At 47.4% G+C, this 19,843-nt stretch overlaps 1 protein-coding gene across 1 annotated transcript in view; it reads left to right on the top strand.

Annotated features, from left to right (window-relative positions):
* Positions 1–449: 449 nt before the first annotated feature.
* The window catches only part of LOC119188309 (solute carrier family 12 member 2), a 132,346-nt gene continuing 112,952 nt past the window's right edge, over positions 450–19,843 (top strand). The window contains exon 1 of the mRNA XM_037436282.2: positions 450–937. Within this exon, the coding sequence (XP_037292179.2) occupies positions 566–937 (372 nt within the window). The 5' untranslated portion in view covers positions 450–565. The remainder of the gene's footprint in view (positions 938–19,843) is intronic.

A 19,843-nucleotide genomic window follows, 5' to 3' on the forward strand; every position in this document is an offset into this window, starting at 1 on the left:
CAGGGCCACTTCGAGCACAGCTATGTAAGGGTCGGTGACTGGTGATATGTCACTGACAATCAGCGTGACAGGTCCGGCCTGAAGGTTAATTAAGGAGAAAACGCGGGGTGTCTCCACGGTGAATGGGTCGCTGTTACGCTCTTCGGAGTCCTCTCAACAGTCACGAAGCAGCATTTGAGGCGTCAGTGACGACTGACGTCGCCGCGGGTGTCTCTTTCTGAGCTGAAGCATCGCTGCCATAAAGCAAAAAAAAGGCAAAATAAAAACAAACAAAAATTAGGGGTTGGGCAGTGCCTTTTCTTGAGGGCGACGGGAAAGGGAGAGCGTACTTGTTTGTTTTAACCTAATGTCGTCACAATAGCATTGACCGACTTACAGCGCCCTCTCTCTTTGCATCACTTTTTTCCATCCGTTTTTTGCAGAGCAGGCCTGACTATATAACCATCGTCTGCTTCAGCGCAGCGCCAAAAACGACTTGCGGCGTCGAGCGATCGCGAGCTTCGCCGGCGCCAAGCGAGCGCAAAAGAGGAGCCCTCAGCGATTTCGTCGCGTGTCGACGAAAAACATGGAGCGATCCTCGCTAGCCGAGAAGAACGAGGAGTGGATTAAGATGGACGACCGCAAGGACAACCCGAGCAAGAAGCAGTCGCGCTTCCAGGTCGCCAAGGTGGACTTTGCCGTCGAGAAGCACTCGGACGGCGAGAGCAGCAACGGCGAGGACGATCTCGACCAGGACGGTGACGGCCAGCCGGACGGCCAGTCATGGAACGCCTGCTCGTACGACACGCACAACGTGCGCAGCCTACGCCACTACACGCGCGAAGCCCTGCCGCGGCTCGACCACTACCGGAACCTCATGTCGGTGCACGGACACATGGAGCGGCCCACGCTGGACGAACTGCACAACGCGACGCTGACGCTGATGCCGGACCAGAAGGTGAGCAGCTGTAGACTCAGCATCGCCTCTCATCACAGCGTAGCTACACCTTCCTTCGCCACTTTTTGATCCGTCTTTTTTCCCCATTTATTGTTCTCGCGTTCATTGGTAGGGATCGCGTAATCCGATACAGAGACTGGCTCATGCTCGCCAGTTCACCCTCCGCAACTCGTTTCAGCCGCTGTCGACCGTTCAAAATGCCGGTACGCGGCGCAAGCAAGCTCCCTGGCCTTCACCCCGTCGTCTCCCCTTGCCGCCGACTCATTGAGCTTCCACCACTGTCTGGGCCGACGATCGAGGGATGTGGTTCTCGCGCGTGTGTTTTATTATCGTCTATCCGCAGCCGCGGTGCCACGCTCGAAGAAACCAGCAGTTCCACCCTCTTGCCACCACAACCACTCCGGGACGTTTTCATGCCCCCCCCCCCCCCCCTCCCGTCCGCCTCCATTTATTGTTTTCTCCCTCTCTCGCGCTTTCTTTTCCCGACCACATGCGCGAGCTGCGAGGACCGTCTACGTATCCGATTTCTCTCTCCTACAAGCCGAAACCCGGCAGGAGCGAGAAGGAATGGATTACGATCGCAGGTTCGAAAGGAAGGCGCACGACGAATAAAAAAAAAGAAAAAAAAAAGAATTGAGCCTGTTACGAAAGGTGCAGCGAAAGAGTGAGATGCGCCGAAAGCGAGGTAGTGACAAAAAAAAAAAAAAAAAGCGGCCCCAACACGACGTGTTCATCCTTCTCGTTGCTTCCTTAAAAAAAAAAAAAAAAAACGAAAGCTGGTCTTGGAACGACGTGTACATCGAGCTGCGTCTACGTCGTCTGTCCGACACGCCGTAACGCGAACACACACACAGCTGTCTGGGTGGAAAAACAGCAACTCCGAACGCGTCGCTGAAGTCGCTGTGATGCCAACGCGGGCGCGAATATTCAAGCGAACGAAGGCGCGACGAGGTCCCTCATATCTTCGCCCTTTACGCGCTGTCGTGAGAAAGAGTGGGAGACAAGGGCAGTTTGAGAGCGTGCACTTCCTTCTTCTTTCCCCATCTTCTTTTTAAAGCGTGGTTTTTTTGCTTAGGAAGAAACGGCGACGGCCTTTTCCAAAGCATGCGGTCTTGAGTGCTCCGCTGCAGCCACGCCGCCCATTGGTGAGGAGGAAAAGCGGTCCGCTTTTTACGTTGTCGTCTGCTACTGAATGGCGGCCGCCGCTCCCTCCGCTTTTCGTACTTTTCTTGTCCGCGTGCCGCCCCTAGTCCGTGGTACCGTGCTTTGCCGCGAATAAGCTTGCCGCCTGTGTCGTCGATGAAATGGAAATATGTAAACCGCTTACGACTGTCTCCCGTTCTTTTAGGTATAAGAATGACATCCTTTATGCAAGTGTCATGAGCAGCTTAAATTTATTCCCGTTCAGTTCAACGAAACAGTTATGGAGTGTATACAGGCATACCACATTTACCGCACCGCCGGTTCCGCTTCTCACTTGCTTATCCGAAGGCAGCTTGCCCGAGAAAAAAAAAAAACAAGGAAAATGAGACATGGAACTATGACGTGTTTGAAACAGCTATGTAGCGTTGCTTATCGTCCGCTGTGCACAAGGACGCTCACAGAACTGTTTGCAGAAGGGTGCATCCAGAGAGATAGAGAGGGGGAGGAGGATTATTAAGATTAGCCAGCTGCTTTTGCTGTGACATCACCAGTATGATTACTCATAGTGTGTAACGTGAAAAGGTTGCTGGCAATCGTGTAAGGCGTTTCACGCAGATATGCGTGGCCTAATAAGCGTGCTAATCAAGCTGCCCAGCTTGTTGCTACTGCATAGAAAACTTATCCGAAATTCTAAGGTGGGCAGCCCCCTCCCTCCCCTTGCTCCCCCTCCGGTCGCCCATCACTGTGCGCAAGCTCAGTTCATTTCTCGTTTTTCATTCGTTTAAACGGAAACTATAACAAGAACATGTTCACACGAGCGCTTCGATGTACACAACAAAACAGTAAAAGAAAAAACCGTTTTCAACGTGCACATAAGCGTTTCGAGTCACCTGCTCGTATCTCGCCCATTTCCCTGAAAAAGAATTTTAGTGTTAAGTCCGGTTGCCATCATCCGCTACGCGGAGTATCCCAGCTAATGTATTTCAAGCTTATAAAGGAGAAACAACTTAGAACAAGTAGCCTAACATACAGTGTAGAGACCTATATAGTGTTCAGTCATCTGTTCTTTATCGCTACTAACACAAACTTTTGTACTGGTGATCTGTATAGTAGGGAAACAAAGTGTAACAAAACAAACGCGGTACAGCTTGGCTCATGTTAGCAGGGGCACCCTATATAGAATACCGAAAAAAAGGAGAGAGATTGTGTGGTTCGCATTTGTCGGGGAAATACACCATGGAACAGCCTTTGTTCCTTTTTTTTTAAACGTGGAGATTGATTCAGTATATTTTCTCTGCGAAGGGATCTAGAAGAGGATTGTGTGCAGAAAATAAAGTAAAACGCGGAAGACAGTTCGTTAGCGCTACTTCGCACGTGAGCAATATTCGTAATGTTATCCCAGAATGCATTCTTATATTCACACTATATTCACCAGCAGACTTGCCTAAGCATTTGACTACTGAGAATGCCTGCGCCGGGGATGTGTATGCGTTGGTTGAAGTTAAAACTTCGAGATTCACTACAAAATACCATGCATGCTATCACGACTAGAGTATGCCTGTGTAGACAGCAGCTCTAAAGTGTAAAATATGTATGCGTGGTATACCAGATAGGCTATTTTATTTCTTTGTGTGTATAAACAGAGGCGTACATTTGTTATCTCGAGTAATTAAATTATAGAGTGGAAGTCGAGACTTTCTGAATTACAGAAAAGCGCTGAAACAGAATTCTGTAAAGGTTGTCGAAATAAAAGTTTAGCGTTTTATTTATTTATTTACAATACCTACAGCCCACGCACGGTGCATTAGTGTACATATAAGGTACATATACAAAAAAAGTAATACATTTTAGTAACACATTTTACACCCTCTGTGGCGCATGTTTTGCACCCTCAATATATATATATGATGATAACGCGCGCCAGAACATCTTCTTTATTGTGCACCACGCAATAAAAAAAGAATTAAATGCTCATGAGGGTAGTGAGTGAGTTAGAAAATCTGAAGCACTGACGGTAGTTACACATATATTCTTCAGATGCAGCACAGGAGGTAGTCTCGCTTCCTCTCAAGCTCCGATATTCATGTTCACTCCCGTGAACATGACTTGCTGGGAGACAGTGTCACCCAACAAGTCATGTAGCGCTTTATTTATTTATTATTATATTTCATCACGTAAATCTACTTTCAGACGAAACAATATGTGCAATTATTGTTCTCAAGTTGCGTCCAAGAAGAGTGAGTAAGCTCGACAGGCATTACCAGTGCTTGTCGGTCACGATTTCTCACCCATCATGGATGCAAAGTAATTAGCCCACCAATGTGTCTTAGCAATGTTCAAGTTGGGACGCCTTTTTAAATGCGAAGCATTTCTTTGCGTACTGCAAGCTCTTTTGGTATCTATCTATCTATCTATCTATCTATCTATCTATCTATCTATCTATCTATCTATCTATCTATCTATCTATCTATCTATCTATCTATCTATCTATCTATCTATCTATCTATCTATCTATCTATCTATCTATCTATCTATCTATCTATCTATCTATCTATCTATCTATCTATCTATCTATCTATCTATCTATCTATCTATCTATCTATCTATCTATCTATCTATCTATCTATCTATCACCTCTTACGTTTGGGGGCTCTCGTGATTCCCCCCTTAACTTGGCGAGAACCAAAATTAGTGCAGGAGGGTAAGATGGTTTGATCAATATCACGTGCTGTTCAAGACATGAATAGTGTCACAATCCCGTCGCGTACGTCGTCAAACACTTACCGCCAGACAGCGGCACATACGCATGGGTGGGTATGTGCCACAGCTGATTAAAAGTTCGTATCTACCCAAGAACGGCGAGAACAGACTTGGGTAATTGTAATGCGTGGGCGCTAAAAAAAAGCTGACGTCGGCAGCGTTGACATGACGAACAGGAAGGGTCCCAGCAGGAATTGAACCAAACCATTCTGCGTGGTAATCAAGTATTCTACCACAGAGCCATGCCAGGTTTCGGAAGTACTACGTCAACTGTGGTTGCATGTACCGGTTGTTCAATGTTTTAAACATTAGATATGTACTCCCATGATACAGCTGCCAGATCGGCTTAACGTTAATTGTGGTTGAGTGCCATGCGCTGAAGTTGATTTGTGTATCAGTGTCCAGGGATATAGGATTCTTCAGGTTATCGCTTCTGGTGTTGCTAATACTAATGTTGCTATTCACAGAATTGCACAAGTGCAAACAACTGAATATATAAGCATCTGCGGCTGTTCAACATACGTCTATGCGTGCAGCATTTGTACATACATTTAACGTCATTTCATAACGTATCGCTAGAAGAAAAATTACAGCGTGGTCATCTAGCTCCCCTCCGCATGCTTCGCGTAACGTTATTCCCAAGGCACGTGGCATCTGCCGTTTTTCTAGTTTTTGTTACCAAAGTGCGTACAGCTCTCATCGGATGACGCAGTCGTGTTTTGCAGGTGGATTTTACGATATGCATTCTGTTTTCATATTTGTTCTTTGAAGCATATGCAAGAAGGCCTATAGTGGTCACGGAAGTGAAGAGAGCGTTTTCAGAGGAGGTTAGTGTTGAAAAAAGGTGGTCACGTGTCTCTTGCTTTTTTATGCAGTCAATCTAAAATTGGCAGTTGGTGAAACTATCACCAACTTAGTTGGTGATAGTTGCGTTAGTTTACCATGTAGGGCTGAATATCCATGCGTGGTGCGTACTACGCCAGAGTGACTCAGGTTGAACAACAACAAAAACTCACTCCGCCTTAAAACAGCGTCATCGTCAAGACCATCTCCTCTACTGTCATTAATTTCGCTCCAGACGTAGATAGGAAGGTGCAGTTTCCCCCTACATACTACATGCATCTTCCATTTCCCATACGTCCGTAAAACGTGCTCAACCGTTTTTTACTGATAGTTCCTTTGGGACACGACCAACCCGTGGTGAAAAAATACATCACTTTTTCTCCTGACTAAGGGAAATGTTCTACGTGGCTGTGGTCGCGCCAATGCTAACTTTGGCAGCGCCATCACAAATGACATGCATTCTGGGGTGGGTGTCAGCAAGGAGTCGATGAGGTTGCAAAGCCGGCCCGTTCCCTTCAGCGGTGCAGCCCTTGGCCTCTATAATCTTTTTTTTTTCCTCGTGATATGCTATTCCTACACTGGCCCTCCACTGTATTTGCGCTTTGTGTCACCCTGTGAATGATGGAAAGCGTCGCAGCGCTCTATATAGTGCATTCATAAGAAAAAAGAGCGTACAGCGAGGTGTTATATACTGGAGGACACGGTAGAAGTGGTTTTCGGCCACCGTGGTCTGCCGGAGTTTTCGTCGCGTGCAGCGCTAACGGAAAGCCGCGCGCATTTTGTCCGATTGCACGGAATGCTTTCCCCTCACTGCATAGTAAAAGTTGTGTGCAGTTACGGTTCGTCCGTTCTCGAACGAGTTGGCCGTTCATGAATTCTCGTTAAGTGCCACGCGTTCCCCAATCGGCGTAAACACCCTTCCCTCGAACGCAGGGTGTATAGCACGCCGCGGATTCGTCATCTTTCGTAGCGCCGCACCGAACCCAATGTCGAGCAAGCGCCGTCGCACTATGCGTACACCCCTATATCATCGTCTTATTTTTATTCCAAGCAGCAGAGAGCATGATCTTCTCCCGTTTCTGCCTCCTTCTTCTCGCCCCTAAGGCCGGAGCGGTCCCCCAGGGTTCTTCCAACGTTTTCTGGTCCGAGCTGGCTGCTTTGGCCGGCGCGGGTCACTATTTGTTTTTGTCTCGTCAGGTGCAGATCGAGCACGTGACACGCCGCGAGGAAGAGAGAGAGAGACTCTCGTCGAACGCCGGTCGCCGTCTTCCCGTTTTGGGCGATTGCACATTTATTTGCTTTCTTTACTTGGCCCTTTTTTCGGCGTCTAATCTTCTGCCGTCCCATACTCTCTCCCACTATCGCCCTCTTCTTGTTCACCTTCCACCTCTGTAAGCTTCATTCCCCCATTTTCACGTGGCATCTTACCCTTTAGCAGTCCACGCCCATCCTCTCCCCTGCGGCGAAGCCTTTCTCTCTCGAATCCACGACCAGTGAAAGGGCGCGTTATAAATGAACCCGATTCCGAAAATTTCGCTACTCTCCCCTGTCTTTACCTGCCCCCGCCAGGGGTCGGAGGGGACCAGTTCCGCTTATTATGCAAGCGGATATGACCGCTGGTGTACTTCACTACCGAGTCGCTTATTCTTTCTATTTCATTATTTTTCTTTAGATTGAGTCCTTCACAAATTTTGAGCGGACGAAGGATCACAGGGAAATAATTATACAGACAAAGCGATGATTGCAATACTCATTACAGGGTTCATTAAGGGGGAGGGGGGCTTGCAGTGAGAAATGTTTCAGCGCAGCATCCCCCTCCTCCCCCTCTTCACAACCCCGTCGCACTTCGGTATTTACGATGTGTGCGCAATGCAAAGCCTAGATATTAAGGTGAGAGGGGTTCCTTCACCCCCTCCCCCTTAAATAAAAAAAAGACAATTTGTATGCGCAGATGTATGATGAGGATATAATAAAGATATCATTCAACATTAGCAACCGTTTAGCTGCGTCTCTCATAATCATATGGTGGTTTTGGGACGTTAAACCCCACAAATCAATCAATCAATCAAATCAGCAACCGTTTAGCCAACGTATGTAACCATTAGCTGATAGTAAACGAGTCGGTACGGTGATTGAATGTGGCCAGAAAGCGGACTTACCCCGCGTGTGAATATGGGTGGAATAGGCCTGAATACAATTGCCGTGGGGAGGTACCGGGGGGCCGAATTCACAACACTCCTCTATCGTAAATGGGCTTTTCCACTGTTCAGCCGGCCTCGCTAACGATATTTGAAGTACCGTGATTGGCTGAAATGTTCTCTGACACAAAATCTTACCGTAAAGAGTTTTTTTGCGAATACGGGCCCAGTTTTGTACTGACGTCGCTTTCTCAGTTCTCTTTACTCGTTGAAAGCAGCGTAGCCAGGACCCTTTTTGCCTGATCCGCTGTAAAAACAAGAAGGGCGTAATCGGTTTAAACGTGATGGTGATTGACGCTACGCACTTCGCCACTGTATAGAGCTTCGACGTTGCGTATAAGCGTTACGGAAAGCCGATTGCGCAAAGCGGGAAACAGGCAGGCGTGAATCTGCTCTGAAACACCTGCTGGTCATAACATCTGTGTCAACCTCGCGGTCGGCTAGAACGAAGTTTTTTTGTTGGTTCGGGATTGTCGCATTTTTTTCCGCGACAGCGAGAAAAAAAAAAAAAAACAGACGGGGAAGAACAAAGGAAAGTGGTTCTTCGCACAGTGACGCTTGAACCCCCGAACCTGACATTCTTTAATTGGTGTATGGGATCCCAACGCTATCGTATTTGTGCCTTTCGCTCTTACTTCCGCATCTTGCTCCGTATACTCTACTCTCAACTTATATTTTGTCAATTCGCAAGTACGTATTACCCAAAGCTTACTCTATATACGTGAGCCAATATAGCGCTCTCGATATGTGATGCCCGCTTCAGGTGAAGATCGATTAACTATATACGCTTGTAACACGAGAACCGCTGTTGAATATACGTTACAACATACGTTGTATGCGTGAAGTTGACCTCCCCACATTCAAATCCCGAGGCTGATCTGTTTTTACATCACGTCACCCAAGGTGACATTCTTCACTTCTTCTTCAAGTCCTGGCCGGTTCTTGTGAAACGATTCGGTTCATGCCTTCTCCTGACAGCGTCTTTATTAAGTCGCGTGCCACCTGATTGTTACTCGTTTATATTCACACGAATTTTTCTCCCTTTTGCTTGAGTCAAGGAGAGTTTTATAGGTGAAGTTACTTCACGATGTGTCACCGCTCTTAAGTTAGCGACGTCATTGCATGTAACGGAAGTACAAGAGGCCAGTTTGATGCCCGTAAGCCGACAAATTGGCCCGACGCTGCTTTTCCCGCACGTATATAGGAACGAGTTTTACCCGTGCGTTCCAGTTAATGAATTACCCGCTGCTTACAGAAGAGCGGGCTGTGGCACTTGGAGGTTCAGCTGCGTTCAGGCTAGGTTGAACCCCTACGGTCTCTTGATAGCGTGTGTGGGTGATCCATTTCGTACAGCTCCGTGTGGTATGCTGCATGTATGCGTTCGTCGCATTTCCTTCGCGAAAGGGAGGCTTTCATAACCGTCACGTGCCCTGCTCTGTATGTACGACGACTGGCGATCGCAGCAGGTAAAAGGGGTGGATGATGGCGTTGCCCCGCAGCGCGTGAAGTCCGGTGCTTCCAGTTCATGCCCACCACCCTCCCTCCCGGTTTGTCGGCGGCTTTTTTTTCTGGGAAGCAGCGGCCGGCGCACCGCAGGGTCTTTCCTCCTTGTCGATCGCCGCTCTGCCACCGCGGCTCGGAACAGGGCCTGTCGACTGCTGCTGCATATCCTTTTGTGCTTCCTTCGTATTCGTGAAAAGGTGAAAGGAGAGTGACCTTGAAGTTCCTTGCTTGCTGGCGCTTTCTTCTTTCTCTCTCTCATGCGCTCTATGTTCTGCATGGGCGCGGTCTTCGTCTGAACTCTTGCACGTCGACAATCTTTTGTAGGGGCGTGGCAGGCAGCGCGGGCTACCAAGGTGCAGCTCGACATCATTTGTGTGACTCCCACGTGATCTGTAAATGTGCCCCTCGCGTGTCTGGGTTTGTATATCTTCTCCTTTCACCCGTGGCTCTTTCTTTTGGCGCGCAGATCCTCCATCTATTCTTAACCATTCCATTCCATTTTACCTTCCCAACTTCACGCGAGTTTAGAGAGAGCGCGCGAACGCCGTTGGACGCGTACGGAAACAGAAGCGAAAAAAAAAAAGCGCAATGAATGAAGACGAGCAGCAGCCGACGAAAAAAACCGAATCGAAATGAAGTAATGGACGAACGAAAACAATAGGGACGGCTACACTTTGCCCCTCTCCGCGATTTCAAGCTCGCTACGTCTGTACGCAAGAGAGAGAGAGAGAGAGGGAGAGAGATTTCTTTAGAATGCAATTGTGTACCGCGACAGAAGTCAACGTTCGCAGGTTCTTCGAATGGTGTGTGTGTGTGCACGGTGCATTGGTGTCGGGAACCGCTTTAGGGCGGTACGTGCATCGTTCCTCGAAGAAGTTCGCAGGGCACAGATCGTTAAAATGAATGATCGGCCCAAGCGAATGGCGACAGGTGCTATAGTGGGCCTAATATACCAGGAATTGGACCTCAAGAAGAGCTCTCCCGAATTCAAGGATCAACACACAATAAAATGACGGTGGTTCCTGCCCTTTATAAAGTCTTTTAGCGCTGTTTTCTACTGGAAATCATGAGCCAACCAGCACAATATGCGTATTCTAACATGAGGATTTTCTTCTGCTATGAGAATAACCGCATATTCCATATTTAACTCCGACTCCAAGAGTTTGTTTGTTATAACATACGAGCTAGTACGTGTGTTGACGAGCCTTAATAATGATAACTGTCGGGATTTTACGTCCCACAGCAACGATTATGAGAGAGGTCATAACGGAGGGATCCTGAAATTTCAACCGTCTGGGGCTCTTTGACGTACTCTTAAATCCAAACAAACGGGGCTTCCATGTTCTGCCTTCATTAAAACGCGGCTGCTGTGGCCGGGATTCAAACTCACGACCTTCGGGCGAGCTTTCAAGTGCCATAACCACACACTGTAGACTGCAGAGGTGGGTGACGAGCCTGATTCGTGCGCGAAGCCTATACTTGCGTATGCTGTCACTTCTAAGGTGTCGTCCGAGTGTAATATAGGTCATTGAATTGCTCCTGTAAAATTGTCGAAACAGGGGCACGTCTGGTCTGTGACTTCGTGCCTTCAAATTCGTCGTTATCTCGTCTATATATAGCCTCATCCGAGAACTTCCCCTGCACAGGTATTGAAAATCGGAGAAGTCACAACTATATACCTCACCTTCATGCGCATCTCATCTTGCGTTATATCGAACGTGACGCCGCTTTGTATCACCACACGTCCATCCTCCGCTTTATGCGGCGTCGATTTTCCCCATTATTCCGCGGGCACACTTCGCTATACCCGCCGCCGGATGTCCCCGCCGCTCTCTGGCGGCTTCTCTGGTGACGGTCCGCTTTTCCCTTTCGCGGGGTTTCCCTCGAGGAGAAACACAGGTCTCAGTTGTACCCTACGCGTATACTTTGTATTGTGCCTTTATACGCGCTCTAACGTGCGAAGTCGGGGCCCTTCTGCGTAAGGCTTTTCGCCTCCGCACCGAAACTGGGCGGGTCAGCAGCGCGGCTTCATTATGTATGCTCTCTCTTGTAGTTCGGCGCCGTGCAACCCATTATTGCGCCGTTATCAACACTGTTCTTCGCTTCGTCTCTTCTGTGATGTATAATGACGGGTGACGACGCACGTCTGCGGTAATCGTTTTTGAACTGCGTGTCTTCTCGGGAAAGGCCTTGTCTCTTGGCTTGTTTGTTAGTTGTTCTGTTGAACTGGCAGCTACAGTCTGTGGCACAGTTTGGTGCCTTTGCGTGATCGCAAGAACCCACTGGTCGCACAATTTCACGCGTGCAAAGTATAGTGGGCTGTGGTCACGTAAGGTTGCGCAGTTCTATACGTTTGGGTTATGTTTGGTTGGAAGAGTCGCGTGACAAGCCGTCTTGTGTACGTATTGCGCAGTCTGATGGCCACAGTCCGAAACGTGATAAAGAGGGAGAGATAAAGGGAGAGGTGATGGGCAGTCAGTTTTTCGGTTCAACAAAGGAGGTGGCACGCATGCGTTGCAGAGAACACCTCCTTTTCATGACGGTGACGTCATTCGCCACTTTTCGTGGTATTGTGTTTCGCTTTTTTTTTCTCCGTCAGTCGCGGTGTGATTTACGAAAGTTGGCCGAGATGGAACATGGTTTGGTATGCCTAACGCTGCCATTTAGCCACGCACATTGTATACTCTATGTTTCACGTCAATAATCGAAATCAATCTTAGGCTCACTCCCTGACTGTATACCTTCCTGCCATGAGCGCTAAGTTTCTATGTTTCGTATGTACCTGATTGTTATATGAGCACTAAGTTTCTATGTTTTGTATGTGCCCGATTGTTATATGCGCGAGTGACCGAGAAGATTATGTTGGCTACTTTATAAGATGTAGGTTCAGAAATAAACCAGTTCTTAGGTCGCGCTCGTTTGTCATAAACCTTGCGTCGTCCTTGTATGTCTCGCGCAAAGTGGCTAAATTATGATTTTGTATCTCGCAAGTTAGTAGCGGGAGAGGAACGTTAAAAAATAGAAATTACTAAAGGGGACAGTACGAGGCTTGAAGGGTACAATTTTTTTTCGTTATGGGATGCTTGGAAAGGTCTAATGCCCTGACGGGACTTATTTTAGTGGAGTTGACTTAACACCAACGCTTATACCCCCGCTTTCGCTTGGTCGTGCATTTTCCCCGGTAAATGTAAGTTCACACCCAGTTTGTTCTCTCAACCACAATAAACCCTCTTGTGGGACGAGTGTGGTATACAGTTGAACTGATCCGGGCAGCAGTTCTTGTCTTTTATATGGGATGTCTCTTATAAGCAGAGCACCACGTATGCATTTTCTTATCAAGTGGTACTTTACTGTAGGCACACTGGTGTCTGTTATACCCCTTTGTCTCATATCTCTTATAAAAAGGGTTCGACTGTATCTCGAAAATGGAGTGGGGCGTAGTTTACTACCGCTGAAAGGGATCTATTGATTGATCGATATGAAGGGTATAACGTCCCAAGACCACCATATGATTATGAGAGACGCCGTATAGTGGAAGGTTCCGGAAATTTTGACCACCTGGGGTTTTTTTTTTTTAGCGTGCACCCAAATCTGAGCACCCAAATCTGGGCCTACAGCATTTTCACCGCCGAAAAGGAGTCGAGAACACATGCACATTTACTACACGAGTGTGAACTCCTCCCATCAACGCTGTTTGCACGAAGGAAAACAAAGGTTTGGGAATAATACGCAAGCTGGCGGCAATGTGAAGCAATTCTATGTGTATGGACCCCGACACATGGCTTTGTACAAAAGAGGCTGCGCATGTATGTAACCGGTAATGCGCTTGTCATACGCTATCCGCATCGCCATCACGCGTTGCATATACTACATGTGTAGACAATAAATAGCGCACGCATGACAAGTGGCGCGAATGCAGAAACGCTTTCGGCAGGTTGCCAGTTACTTGTCTCCCTAAGATGGATTGCTTGTTTATCGCTAAACCCATCTTACGCTGACGGAGACACCTGTACAAACTTAGCGCCGAACGCTTTTTGCTATACTTTCAATTACCGTGGCGCACCACTAGTATCGGAAAACAACATTACAGGCGCCTCCAACGCTCGCAATGAACGCACAGTCGAGCTGTACAGATAAGCATGAACACTGCTGCTTGCTGTCTGCATGGGCATCCAATTCATATGTATTGATGACTTTTGGGTTGTTTTGAGAGCGCTCCACCAATGAGATAGGCCATAAAAATACCTTTCAAAACGAAAAAAAAAGTGTAAAATGTAGATAAATTGGCTATGTTTGTAGTCAATAGCGTAGGCAGATTTTTTTCCCGCAGGGATGGGGCGGGGGGGGGGGGGCATTAACCATACGAGGCTCGTATGCTAGTGCGTGTGTTTGTATGTGTGCCTGCATATATTAAAAAAAATGAAACGTTTTTGAGAGGAGGGAGATGGGGGGGCGTTGGCAAACCCCTGGCTTCGCTAGTGCTTCAAGTGCTGTGGAGCTTGCCGGATCTTAAATTCGAGGCATTAGACAACTATAGTACTATTCTGTGGCTTTGGGATTTGCTTTTTCATCGATGACTTCTTTCCGGTCAGAAAGCGCATCAAATTTGTATAGATACACTCTATTTAGTATAAAATCAACAACGTTTTAATCTCGGTGCTAAACGAGAAATGCTCCACAATATAGGCGGCACTGCAGCAGCTGAAAGACAGTATAGTGATATGTTCGGTGAAGTTTAGGAGTGTGGCTGCTTGGGCTAGTTGGTATGGCATGACGATAGTTATAGCGCGAGAACAAAACGACGACACATAACGACGTACTAATTCGTGTACTTCTTGTCTCTGTTTCGTCGTTTTGTTCTCGCGCTATAACGTTTTGTTCTCGCGCTATAACTATCGTCATCAAGTTTAGGCTTTTGCATCGTGCAATGTCTGCCTTCGCTGTTGTTCTAAGATGCTTGTGTGAGTATATGTGTATTTAATTCTGGGCTGTCTGTAGTTCACTGTGTGAGCATGCAGGGACACGAATTAGTCATTGGTGTGACAGAAGCTAAGTGATGGTGGCGTTATACGCTGCTCAGCGTTGGTGAGTGCGTGAGTTAGTGAGCGAGCGGAGGGAGTGAGACAGATCACCCTTTGCAAGATGTGTTCTCATCGTTCTTCAGTCGGCGCTCAGTGGCTGGACTCTCGCCGATAACAGCACGTGTATGGATCCTGCAACATCCGTCAGCGGCACGTATATATATACTCGTCGCAATGACAGCCCGTCGTTTGTATACGACCTATTGTTGCCTAATGAACACCGCACGCGAATCGCGTTGCCTATATAGAGTGCATACATTGTGTGTAGAGTGATCTGTAGCACGTTTTCTCGGCGGGCACTCGTCCGGCGTGCTGCTCGTACACACAGAGAGCCGTGGGCATTCCGATGAATCCCATTAACGTCCGTTTTTCGCTTTCTAGGACAGCCTCGCGACGTTTGTCGCAGCGTTTGGACAAATGACCACTACGTGCGCGTTCGTTGCGACTGCAAGCGGGTATTTATGAGTCACCTGTCTGTCCGCATAAGTCATCTTTTTTTTTTTTTTGTGCGCGCGTTCATCAAAGGCGACATATATCCGGCGTTCGACGGCTATACAGTCAAAATGGACGGCTACAGCCGTCCTCCTCGGCAGAATCAAGCGCTAACTTGCGTACACAAAGTCACCAATGTTTAGTTCGTATACGTGTTCTCGAGTTCACGTCCGCTTCAGTGCGTTATGCTCACGGAGCTTTGGAAAGGCACCCCATTCAGGATCAGCCTATATAGGTTGTCACGGACGCAGAAAGACACGAAATTCGGGGCAGTTTGTGTACTGCATGCATGTAGGTCGGATCGCTTCCAGAATGCTTATACTTTACGGTGATTTTAATAGTGCAGTTCCAGGGAGCGAATGCAGGGATCGAAAACGCAGTCACTTCCGTGTGTCCGCTGCATTCTTTGCGCTACACATTATGATTTTCATCAAGCACAAACTATAGCCCAAAAACCAGTCCTTCTGCAGTCTCTTCGTTCTTTACTTTATGGTGCCGATACTTACAGTATCGAACACGTGACCATTTATATTCGGGAAAACCGAATCCCAAGTGACGCACGGAATAACGACGCTCCGGGGAAACATATGCGAGCGAAGCCTCAGAAATCAGCGCGCGATTGGTGCGCACATGTCTGCGTGGGTGCCCTTGTTTTTGGAGCTATGTGGAACCGTTCGACCTCAGACATAACAAAGGAGAGAAATGGGCAGAGAACTGATGGATCGTTCACAGCAGATTAAAGAGAGCAACGCCTTGAGAGCTCTCTCGCTCTCGTCCATGGCGTCTTAGTGTAGATGCTGTCGGTCTTCCAACTGCTTCATTTTTTTTTCTTTTTTTTTGTCGTCGCTGAAGGAAAAGATGTCTGTGAGTATTAGAAATTTCGAGTGCAAACCGTCCGATGTTTGTATTGAGTCAAGGGTCTGGCATCAAGTTTTTTTTTTTTATGCCTCCGGAATTCCGAGTTCGGTCTGATGTTTGCTTTATTTTTACTTATATTAGGACAATGGCAGAGCATACGTGATTTATGCTACACCGTTTTATCTACGCTGGTCAATAATAATAAAAAAAAATGTGGGCTTGTGCCGTGGAATCGAAAAGCCAACAACCGGCCGGAAATCCGCGTTAATGCTTCGCTGTTTGAATCTGGAAACTGTACATACTGAACGATCAAAGCGTCTTCCTTCCATTTTTCATTAGGCCATGTATACGCTTCAAGCCCTAGAAAAGCAGGAATATATGTGTAGTATTCGATTTCCTATGTGGGCCCCATGTAAGGTTTTCGAATATTGGTTGAATTTCGAGTTCCAGAAGTTTGGATGACGCTCTTCGTTCAAAATGCAGGGGTATTGGCGCCACGATGACGTAACGGGGATAAGGACGGGCACTGCGGTGTTTTTTTTTTCTATTGTTATTACGACCCCCTACCATTCGTTTATTTGATTATTTATTTTTATTTTAATGCATACTGCAGACCTTCTCAGGTCAAGGCAGGTGGGCACGGTACAAGTAGCAAGTACATGTTAGGCACTCAAGTCACGTAGAAAAGGAAAAAAAGGAAAGAATTCAACATACAAGTACATGTTTACACACCCAACACACTGTTTACACACAGTAAACCAACCAAAGTGAATCTTTAAATAGAGTCTTTTAGAAGGTTCCATTCTTCCACTGTTCTTGGAAAAAAAGAAAATTTAAATGCATCTGTCGATGCAAAATAAGGTGTTCGTCGAATATTCGTGTTCGTTTAATATTCGAAATTTTACACAATGCGTCCGCCACTTTGTGAAGAACCGCCTGGTGATCGCCATCTGCTAAAGGACCTGCATGGGTCGGCAGTGGTTTTCGGCGTTTTCCTCCGCGGTCGGGACGCCACGACGTAGCCGTTCTGGCCGGGCGCCATACGGTGCAACGGCGGTGCCACTTTGCTCTTTCCCGGGGCCAGTGGCGTAGTTGCGTAATCGGCGCCCTATACCGAGGCACACACGTTTTCCATCGGTTACGCAAGCGCGCGTCTCTTTTACGAAGCGGCGGCCGCAGCTGTTGCGCCTTATCTCTGGCTGTCGCTATACCCGCGGTTACAATATATAGTATACAGCTGATGAGGTTCTTTGCAGCTATAGAGAAGACGCTTTATCACCATCACGTCTCCAAGGCTTAAAGTGGGGCTGGTTGGTACGGTAACGTTCTGTTTGCAGCTGTTACACAAAGATGAGAAACGTAACACCGACATATATACCGACTAGCCCTAGTTGAAGCATCATTGAACGTTATTTCGAGTTAAGTGCATGTGTGTCTTTTCTCTTTTTTTTTATAATAGCGTATAGTTAACAGAACAATCCGATCGCCTTTTAAAGGACCGTCATCGTAACAGGCGGAATTGACGCTGACATGAATTCGAATGAATGAATGAATGAATGAAGGAATGAATGAATGAATGAATGAATGAACTATTGAGGAAGCTAAGGGACACCTCTTAGATTGAGGGAACAGATTCCGTCTCGAGAACGAGCCGGGCGTCGCGTTTAAGTCGCTGAGCGCTGTATAGCGCGCACAACACGCTCTCAGTGCTGCCACGGGCCCCATTAAACTCCGTGTTCTCACAGAAATTGACATAAAAAGCCCGAAACGAGCTTTGTCTCGTTTCCATCCCAGGAGCTTTGAAACGGGCCTCGTGCATGCGCTTCTCAAGATCGAGCTACCCGCCTAGCTTTTCGTTCGAAACCCCATTTCCTCTTTTTTTGTTGCTGTAAACATTCATTCATTCATTCATTCATTCATTCATTCATTCATTCATTCATTCATTCATTCATTCATTCAAATACCGCTTAAAGTGTGAAGCGGTGGCTTTACGTATAACTTAGTTACAGGACGGTGGGCTTTCCGCTAGATCAATTGGGTGACGGATGCCCTTATAGCTAATATTAGAGAGTTTTCATACTGCGTACGCTGCGTACGTGGCGGCGTTGCGTACGTAAGGACGCCACGTTCTGCGTAGTGCGCATGCGCAGACCGCAACGCGCACGTATCGCGATACGTACGCAGCCGCTACGCACGCACGCATGAGATGCGTGCGTGCGTACTTACGAGGTGATCGCGCCGCTCTCGAACAAGTTCGCGACAGCGCGAGACTTCGTTTTGCAAAATGGCGGCATCGAAGGCAAGCACAGACCGGCACTGTGGCTTGAAATATGGCCATAATCTGGCTATAACACTTGGATTGGCTCACATTGACTGTCAACAACACGTGCTTCTATTTTGATCTACCAGATGACGCAACACGCTTCACGCGCTCGTTACGTACGTGGGTACTACGGCGTACTAAAAGCCGATTAGTGGCAAAGGACGCTACGTAACGCAAGGCGCTTGCGTGATGCGTACGTAGCACTATTCTGCAGTACTAAAACTCTCTAATATTGTGAGATTTCCTGCGGACTCCGTTGTTTCTTTTTATCTCAGAGAAACATGTGTCGCTCGGCGAGTGTGTATATACTATGGCTGTTAAAGCGTGGTGTGCGCGCGGGTGTCCGTGAACGGCGGATTCTTGACCCCTGCAGCTGGACTGCCCGCCCTCGTACACAGAAACGACACTACGCGTCCCTTAACTTATCGGTGCAAGCTGCAGCCAAGTTGAGCGTGCGTCGGCTGCACGTGAGGCTATTTTTTCGCTGGTAATTCTAGCCGCGTCGACGAGGCTACCGCGTTTGTCATCAATATTTTTTTTTTCCTTTAGGAACTTGCTTATGTACACCGCGTGTGGCTTCCAAAAGTTATAGTGCGTCAGACGTTTCGCTTGAACGATACGTGCACGGTTCAGGTCGCGCAAGTTACTCGCATCGTCTCGTATTTGCGATGAACTCTTTGATTAATATGTGGGGTTTAATGTCCCAAAACCACCATATGATTATGAGAGACGCCGTAGTGCAGGGCTCCGGAAATTTCGACCACCTGGGGTTCTTTAACGTGCACCGAAATCTGAGCACACGGGCCTACAACATTTCCGCCTCCATCGGAAATGCAGCCCCCGCATCCGGGATTTGATCCCGCGACCTGTGGGGTCAGCAGCCGAGTATGTTAGCCACTAGACCACCGCGGCGGGGCTGTGATGTGCTCTTTAAAAACAGAGAATGACTCAAATATGCTTATGTCAGTATTGTTGACGGCATACAGGTATTTCTTAGGCCAGGTCAGGTTATACAGTTTGTTTTTTTGTTGCGACCGTCGATGACACATCAAGGTGAACGAACGATAGCGTTGTTTATCGACAATATCGCCCACTGACCCCTTGAGGAAAGCCCTCTCTTGAAAGGCTCGAGGTTGGCGTAGAGGTCTCGGACTTACCTTGAAGGTGTTGTCAAAAAAGGAAGGAGGTCTGTTAGTATAGTTAGTTTCGTAGTTTAAATGGATGAGCTCGAATAACGGCCTTATTCAGGGAAGTGGCACTTTCGTGGCATTTTGTGCAAACAGCAACAACAACAACACCTACAGCGACCGCAGCACAGCAACGAAGACAATAGCAGCAACAACGCGCGCTACTTAATTCTTTTTTTTTTTCGTCACAAATATGGTGGACTTGTCTGTATACGTGGAGTGATGGATCAGGCAGTGTGTTGCATCGGTCGTCGAAACCTTACGAAGAATTTACCGAGGGAAGACACGTGCTGGGCTGAAGATTCTGCATTTCGCTGACCAGCGTTGAACAACAACAATAAAAAAGGAACTTCCATTACGCAGGAAGGTCTTCACGTAATGCCTCTTCTAGGAATCGGCAATGAGTCACTCACTGAAGCGTTTGTTTTTTCTTTTATTTCGTCACTGCCAGTTGTTGCACAGAGACTAACCTTCTGTTTCTTCCTCTTTTAGCCAACGAAATGAATCAATAGACCTGC

Source organism: Rhipicephalus microplus, chromosome 1 (genome assembly GCF_043290135.1).
Source record: "Rhipicephalus microplus isolate Deutch F79 chromosome 1, USDA_Rmic, whole genome shotgun sequence".
Taxonomy (NCBI): domain Eukaryota; kingdom Metazoa; phylum Arthropoda; class Arachnida; order Ixodida; family Ixodidae; genus Rhipicephalus; species Rhipicephalus microplus.